At 34.7% G+C, this 8,873-nt stretch overlaps 1 protein-coding gene across 2 annotated transcripts; it reads right to left on the reverse strand.

Moving 5' to 3' along the window:
* Positions 1 to 771: 771 nt before the first annotated feature.
* LOC108113659 (presequence protease, mitochondrial) lies at positions 772 to 8,641 on the reverse strand. Of its 2 annotated transcripts, none has more exons than XM_017224331.2 (3): positions 8,516 to 8,641; positions 6,452 to 7,031; positions 772 to 6,397 (listed from the first exon to the last, which is right to left on the reverse strand). In XM_017224331.2, exons 2-3 carry the CDS (start codon positions 7,021 to 7,023, stop codon positions 3,871 to 3,873), a joined length of 3,099 nt encoding a protein of 1,032 aa, XP_017079820.2. In that variant the 5' UTR covers positions 7,024 to 7,031; positions 8,516 to 8,641; the 3' UTR covers positions 772 to 3,870. The 2 variants fall into 2 exon arrangements, with proteins under 2 accessions (XP_017079820.2, XP_017079821.2); XM_017224332.2 differs by having other exon boundaries at positions 8,542 to 8,637.
* Positions 8,642 to 8,873: the final 232 nt, after the last annotated feature.

Here is an 8,873-nt window from a genome sequence, read left to right on the forward strand (position 1 = left end):
ACACCTTTGGTCCAATTAATGTTAATTTATGAGCAATTTCCGGAATTTTAGATAGTTGTACGTAATTTTTCATGAATGCTATATGATCTACACCGGATAATAGGGACTTTAATTTCCCTGTGTTACTAACTAATGCAGTCGCTCCTAACATAGCATATAAATGACCAGAATTTACCACTCCTACAGACGTATTGGATATATAGTTTTCAATAAGCATCTTAAGATGAACAAAATTGTCAAATCTAAAATTTTGAAATAACTCTTGGCACAAGCAAAACATCTCTGGAACATTTTTTTTGACTTGAGCTGCCAACTACCTAATGGCTGATCAGAGCTGCCAACTTTAATCTAATAGTGTTGCCGTATGGCTTGCATATCAATTTTCCATATTTTCAATTTTGCTTATATGCTTACATTCATATTGAAGTAGATAACGTTATCAGAGCAAAATCGTGGTGTTCGAGAATAAATACAAAGATTGTAAAAAGCTCGAGATTACGCAAAAGCCAAAAAAGCGACCGTTTGCTTTGAAAGAGAAACGTTAAAGTGGGCGCGTCAGGATGCTGAAATAAACTTGCGCTGCTTATGGACCTCAAGAATCTTCATGCTTAATCTCAACTTTGTATCTCTTATAGTTCCTAAGCTAAGTCAACTCTATTTTTGATACTGATCATAATATTGACCCATAATATTCAACAAACGGAAAACCATATCCATATTGAAATTAACAATCATACACAGAGGATGAAATTGAAAATAGTTCCACGAGTATTAGACGCTTTAAAAATGAAATTTCTTTATTTTATAAACTAATAGGTAATATGTAATAGAAAATAGTTATATTGTAGCTAGGAGTTCTACAAAATCGTCGGACTACATGTGAGTTTAATGTTTATTGTAATAAAACGCAATATTGATTCAACTATAATATTTATTATTAGGGAACATACTCATTAAAAAATAATTCAAGTCAATTAATAATTTTCACTTTTCACTAGTTTCCAAGTCCAAATTTGAATTGTCTGTGCCCAAAATGCATTTTCCATAATGCTTTGCCGCTCTTTTTAAGTATTTTTCAATAGTGTCTTGCAGGTCATAAATAGTTATAGACAGTATTTGAGAGCGATATTTCTCAGAATACGCAGGAGATATTTCATATAGAAAATAATCAATGCCAATATTTCCAGGTGCTATAGGCGAGTCTAATTGTTGCAGCACTCCAAGCTTTGCTTCAAATAAAGATTGTTGATCAATTAAATTTTTTTCGGATCGTAGCCAGTCATAAGTTTTCTCAAACACTTCAAGCGTTTTAGTTGAATGCGGGTCCCGATAGCTATAAAAGCTAAAAATTCCACTAGAACTAATCGTTGCACCAGATCCATAAGCTCCATTTTGCTCGCGAACCACCGGTAGAAGATATTTGGCTGTTACTAATTTGGCCAAAATTCGAAGTATGGGTTGTCTTTTTGCAGATATGCAACTGTGAAAAAAGATTTTGCGCAGAAGTTGACTGGAATATTCATCGAGTAATGTCGACAACCAGGTTCAGTAAAATTAATATTATTACATATCTTTGTTTTTTCAAATGTTGTTTACGAATGTTTTGTAACAATCAAAAGCCGTAATATTTTAATTGGCATATATTAAAATAAATCAATAAGATTTCTGTTGGATATTGGAAATGCTATGAGAAAGAATGGACTATGAATCCAATGTTTCCATTGATGAATCTGAGTTGGATGATATATTTAAGGCGTTAGAGTTAGTTGGGGATTCTGGTACTTTGATTTTGTTTGCTTCTTCAATAAGAGCTTTAATAATATTCGACCGCGAGCGATCGATTGGGCTGATTAAAGAGCTTGGGTCTTGTGTGTCGGGTGCAGTGGAGAGAAAAGATTTGTATGAATTTAAAAGAGATGAGATTGGCATGTTCGTGGGAGAGGTCGTGTTGGTTACACTATCGGGCTTCGGAGTTAATGTGTTTGTTGTTGTTTTCGTAGGTATCGTATTTTGGGTTCGGTCGGTTGTGGACGTAGGGCTTGCTGCGCTGGCGACAGAAGCGAAGGTAGTCGATGCGTTGTTATTGTTTATTTGTTGTAAAATATTGCGGGCTTCACGGAAGCTGCATTTCTTGCTTGTTTTTATGCAGAGAAGTTCTCTCTGGAATTGATATTTTGGGCATCTTGGAGAGGAGGCTGGATATCGGCGCTACAGTTTGCACAAAAAATGCGAGTGCAGGGCACTGGAAGATGAGGGGAGAGGTTACAAGAAACGCAAGTTGCAGTGTTCTTGCAGTGTTTCATTGTGTGTCCCAATAGTTGACAAGACTTGCACCTCATAGGATTAGGAAAATATTCCCTAACCTTTACGGTGTGCCAAGAGACGTCAAGCTTTCTTGGTATTTTGTAGGAGTCAAAAGTAACTAATATTTTTCCAGAAGGTTTGGGTTTGCCGTCAACAATTTTCGTGAATTTGTAGACGGGAGTTAACCTTTGATAGGTTTTTTTTTTTTGCTTTGAGGCCAACACTAAGGCTGGCAAAGTGGTTATCCCCAAGATTGGGTGGCCCAGGGGCCATAATAAAGATTATTGCTGTGCACTTGAGAAAAAATATGCAAAAACACACGTGCGCGATAGAAAGAAGGGAAGCGAAAAAATAAGCGAAAGGGGAAGTAGCGAAATTGCAAAAACCACTGACAATTAAGAAGACAACGACTTCCGCACTCGAAGAGAGATAGTCGATGACTAGTGCTATATTATTTGGGATCGTATGATTGGCAACATGAGCAATAAAGGAAAAGGCTTACCAGCACCACCGGGCGCATCTATGAAAAACAGTCCACCGCATTGTTCTGTGATTGCACTCATAATTATGTCATACGCAGTGCTTTGTTCTGGAACCAACTGCGGAAGATATATATCAACGCATGTCTTGACTTCGACAGAATCGAAGTTTGTTTCTCGTTGCACATCACAATCGTACAGATCATTTGCTGGTCGGATTAGAACTGGCTTTACCAGTTGCACCAGTGCCTTGTTAGCTTTTGCCAAGCATATGTCATCAACTAAAATTAAGGGATCGTTATACACGTTTGTTGTGAATAGATGACACAAACTTTACAATTAAACCTTTAAAAAAATTCAAATTTAACTGTTTAAAAAAGGGCTGCCAGTTTTATTCCTAGAGCACTGCCACATGTACTCCCTCAGCTTTTAAGGACTTGAGCTGCCAACCACCTAATGGCAGATCAGAGCTGCCAACTTTAATCTAATAGTGTTGCCGTATGGCTTGCATATCAATTTTCCATATTTTCAATTTTGCTTATATGCTTACATTCATCTTGAAGTAGATAACGTTATCAGAGCAAAATCGTGGTGTTCGAGAATAAATACAAAGATTGTAAAAAGCTCGAGATTATGCAAAAGCCAAAAAAGCGACCGTTTGCTTTGAAAGAGAAACGTTAAAGTGGGCGCGTCAGGATGCTGAAATAAACTTGCGCTGCTTATGGACCTCAAGAATCTTCATGCTTAATCTCAACTTTGTATCTCTTATAGTTCCTAAGCTAAGTCAACTCTATTTTTGATACTGATCATAATATTGGCCCATAATATTCAATTTATGAAATTAACAATCATACACGGAGGATGAAATTGAAAATAGTTCCACGAGTATTAGACGCTTTAAAAATGAAATTTCTTTATTTTATAAACTAATAGGTAATATGTAATAGAAAATAGTTATATTGTAGCTAGGAGTTCTACAAAATCGTCGGACTACATGTGAGTTTAATGTTTATTGTAATAAAACGCAATATTGATTCAACTATAATATTTATTATTAGGGAACATACTCATTAAAAAATAATTCAAGTCAATTAATAATTTTCCACTTTTCACTAGTTTCCAAGTCCAAATTTGAATGGACTGGGCCCAAAATGCATTTTCCATAATGCTTTGCCGGACTTTTAAAGTATTTTTCAATAGTGTCTTGCAGGTCATCAATAGTTATAGACAGTATTTGAGAGCGATATTTCTCAGAATACGCAGGAGATATTTCATATAGAAAATAATCAATGCCAATATTTCCAGGTGCTATAGGCGAGTCTAATTGTTGCAGCACTCCAAGCTTTGCTTCAAATAAAGATTGTTGATCAATTAAATTTTTTTCGGATCGTAGCCAGTCATAAGTTTTCTCAAACACTTCAAGCGTTTTAGTTGAATGCGGGTCCCGATAGCTATAAAAGCTAAAAATTCCACTAGAACTAATCGTTGCACCAGATCCATAAGCTCCATTTTGCTCGCGAACCACCGGTAGAAGATATTTGGCTGTTACTAATTTGGCCAAAATTCGAAGTATTGGGTGGTCTTTATGCAGATATGGAACTGTGAAAAAAGATTTTGCGCAGAAGTTGACTGGAATATTCATTGAGTAATGTTGACAGCTAGGTTCGGTAAAATTAATATTATTACGTATCTTTGTTTTTTCAAATGTTGGAAATGTTTCTACGAAAGTTTTGTAACAATCCAAAGCCGATGGCAGAAAATACTTTGAACTGTTAATGGACCCCTGCATATTAGACTTGTTAAACACCTTTGGTCCAATTAATGTTAATTTATGAGCAATTTCCGGAATTTTAGATAGTTGTACGTAATTTTTCATGAATGCTATATGATCTACACCGGATAATTGGGACTTTAATTTCCCAGCGTTACTAACTAATGCAGTCGCTCCTAACATAGCATATAAATGACCAGAATTTACCACTCCTACAGACGTATTGGATATATAGTTTTCAATAAGCATCTTAAGATGAACAAAATTGTCAAATTTAAAATTTTGAAATAACTCTTGGCATAAGCAAAACATCTCTGGAACATTTTTATCTAGTGCATGGGTGGTCATCATTACGCTGAGTTTGTAACTAGCTGCATCCTTCACATCTTCAATCAAATTCAACTCCAAATCGATACCACCGGTTTTTGAAAGAACGAGCTTATCGAACTCCCGATAATTATACTTCGCAGTACCCATAGCACTCACAACATTGCAAAACAACGGCAAAAGCTGTATTTCTTCATCATTTAAATCTGATATATTGAACAAACACTTTAAATATGTAATATCATTTGTTGAAACTGTGCAAATCTGGGTCTTTATATTATGAATATTTTGAATAAACAACTTTGGCCATTTGGGTGGCTCTCTCACATCACTCATTGTAAGACACGGTAAAATTTCGATATTTGATTTAGCCTTTTGAAATGCATCCAAGGTTAACCCATTCTCAAATATTTTTTGTAACTTTTCTTTATTGAAGTCTTTTACTTTGTGCTCTAGCAACTCTAATTCAGCCTTTTTAAAGTTGTCCTCGTATAACTCATCAGGCGACATAGTTAATATAAGTCTATGAGTGTTATTGATGAAATATTTCTCTATTTTGTTTTGGAAATGCCTATTGTCTTCGCTTAGGCTTTCTCGCAGACGTGATATCATATCTGACACGCGGAGGTTACTCACTACGTCGCCTTCATGATTCCACAAGGCCGTGGAATTGAACAACAAGGTATTTCCAAAATGGGGACTTTGGTGTTTTAGTGACAACTCACGGTTGTGCAAAACACTTTCAACATGCTGCGAATCCAGCCCTTCCTTCATAGCGTTAGAAACTGTTTTAGCAAAAATGTCGATGAATTTAGAAAAGTCTTCAACTCGAACGTCTTGTAGTCCCACTGCAAAAGTTGTATCCTTAGTACCCGATGAATATCCCGTACTTTGGTTGTAACCCCCGGAAAAATTTGGTTCAATAAGACTCTTGTAGAATGCCGAGTTTGGTCCACGAAGTAGTACCTCAGACAGAACGTGTAGTTCAAAATTCTCTTGTATGTTGGTCGCATCACACATCAACAGAGCAATAGCGATTTGGTTTTGCCTGTCAATTACGGCGCCCATATTATCTAGCCTACCAGAGATGTGTACATTACGGGGCTGTGTCCATCGCTTTTGCTGAGGTATTCGACTGTATGAGATGTCAATCCAACATTCTTCTGATAAGTACTCCTTATCGAGAAGTTCAAGAGTTTTAGTTGGATCAAATGTTCCGTAGGAATATATCCGAGAGTTACTTGGGTGATAATATTTTTTGTGGAACTCAATCAAATCAGTGTGATTTAATTTAGGTATATCCAAAGGATTTCCTCCAGACACATGGCCATACGTGTGGCCAGGAAATAAATTATTGAGAAGTTTTTGACTGAAAGCTTCTGCATTTTCAGAAAAGACACCCTTCATTTCATTATAAACTACTCCTTTTATAACAAGCTGTGAGCTTTGATCATGTATATCTTTGTTTTCTAGCCTCCATCCCTCTTGAAGAAAATCCAAATAGGTAAGATTTGGCCTACGTAAAAAAGTATAAATATATACCAATCGAGGTCTTTAATTTTGAGCTTACCTGAAGACAGCATCCAAGTAAATTCGCTGCAAATTCCTAAAATCTATCTCATTCATAGTGGAAAAAGGGTATATAGTATAGTCCGGACCTGTCATCGCATTCATAAACGTTGCTACCGAGCGGTTAATCATCTTAAAGAATGGATCCCGGACAGGATACTTTTTTGAACCGCATAACGATAAGTGCTCCAAAATATGAGAAAGTCCAGTAGAATCGAAAGGAGTTGTTCGAAAATTTATAGAAAATACGTTATTTGCGTCATTTCGGTCGATATGCCAAAACTCCGTTCCAGTTCCTTCATGACGTAGCGTATAGGATGTAAGATCAAATTCAGAAACATGCTCAACACGTTCGCACCGAAAACCATGATATACATTTCCCTCGGTATACCTGCTATTACGTTTATAACTTACATGCGGCGCAATAACCTGCCTATGTAATAATTTGGGTTTCTTAGCTTTAGCAGCAGATGTCTTTACAAATGTTGATAGGGACTTAAAACTTGATGTTACACATCTAGCCCGTACAACGTAGTGACGTGTAGACCTCAGCAAATTCAACCGAGAAAACATTGTTGTGCCTAGAGAAAAGCACAACTTTTCAGTTATCTGAATTGGTATCACATTTACAGGTTCTATACATATACGAATACATGTGTCTGAAGAAGCTAGAAGTATGTGACATATATACATATGTATGTATATATGGTTTTTACAGTGGATAACTTTAATAATCGGCTTCTTATATATTTAAAATAAAAAGCTTATTTAATTACCTTTTCATAGATATAGATATATAGCATCATGGAATCAGAATTTTTATTGGTATATATACATAAATTGGCCTTTGCCATTTACATTTTTTAAATAGTTTCATGTAAATTCTAAGTCCAATTTGGCGTCACTTTTTCGCCTTATCATGTAAGGCGTTAAACTTGTTCTGCTTGTCTACATAGACTAAACCCTAACATAACCCCACAAAATATTCTCAAGGGGCGTTAAATGATCTGGGTGGCCAAATTACAGGGCCATTTCGTGACATAAGCTTCTCAACAAATTTATATTTCAACATGTCTATTGTTTCACAAGCTGTCTGGCCTGTGGGGCTCAACCCAGTTCAACTTAGTCAATTGTTTAATATCCAACAAGGTAATTTTAGTGCAAAATTTGGTAACAACAGAACGAATTGTTGAAGAGCAAGAATTAGACTTATGACGTTTAGATGCCATTACCAACTAGTGCCTCGAGAACGAAAAATTTAACTCTTAAAAAATCACCCGTTATTAGGACTGAATTAACCCAAATATCCCGAAAAAATTTCAAAATATGTTAAAACACTTAAATGATGGGATGGATATGTTTGTTTTCTAGAAAAAGTAGTTATTTCTAGGTAACTACTATGAATAAAATAAATATTGAAGTAACGACAAATTGCGCGTTTTTCATTGGTTTTCTCTTTTAATTTTAAATAAAGTCCTAATATATACATATGTACATACCTATGAAAAGGTAATAAGCTTTACTATACCATTTTTAATTTAGTTTTTAAAGTTACTTTTAACCATTTTCTTTTCGTTTAAGTTCAAAATATACAGACATACATATGTATCTACATACCCAGTATATTACTATAAAGAGAATATTTAGCAGCCATACATACAGTTAGTCAATAAAGTATTTGTTGCTAGGGTGCGTCAGAGAATATTGCAGTTTTTTAATGGTTTTAAATTTCAAAATGGGTATACATATGAACATACATCTCGAGAGATGTCTTAGCTTTTTTTTTTGTTTTTCTATGAAAAACGCAGCAATGGACCTCGTTTTTTTTAAAATTTCTTGTTATATTTAAAAAATAATGATTAATTTAAAACAAAAACTTAAGTAAACCATTTTTTACTCTTTCATTAAGAAAATAAATCCACTTGATCATGCAGTACCATCACAACGAATACTTTATTGACTAACTGTACATATTTGTATCACAACAAAAATTTTTTGACGACCTCGTTCCTTCTGGACTTATTTTTTTAATTTAACGATAAAGTATTCTTTTTGCTATATTTACCAATTTTTTTTACAATTTAGGCATACCAAATTATAAATAAATTAATGAAGAAATCACTAAATATTAAGTCTCCATACTTTATATAATTGGTATACAACTAGAGTTGAGAAAAAATCGATGTCGACATCGATTCATCTTTTTCGGTCGATGCATAGATCCGGTTTTAAAACAATCGATGTATCAAATCCATTTTTAAGAAAAATTCCACTACTGTGAATAAGAGAGAAACAAAACGTGCCCTAAGACTAATTTAATTGAAATTGTGAATTTATCTCTCGATTTAACATATTTTTATTATGGGAGAAAAATTTAATATTTTTTATAGAATTTCAGGTATATATTCTCTCATTCAGTGTTT

Source organism: Drosophila eugracilis, unplaced genomic scaffold (genome assembly GCF_018153835.1).
Source record: "Drosophila eugracilis isolate 14026-0451.02 unplaced genomic scaffold, ASM1815383v1 contig_1725, whole genome shotgun sequence".
NCBI classification, from domain to species: Eukaryota; Metazoa; Arthropoda; class Insecta; order Diptera; family Drosophilidae; genus Drosophila; species Drosophila eugracilis.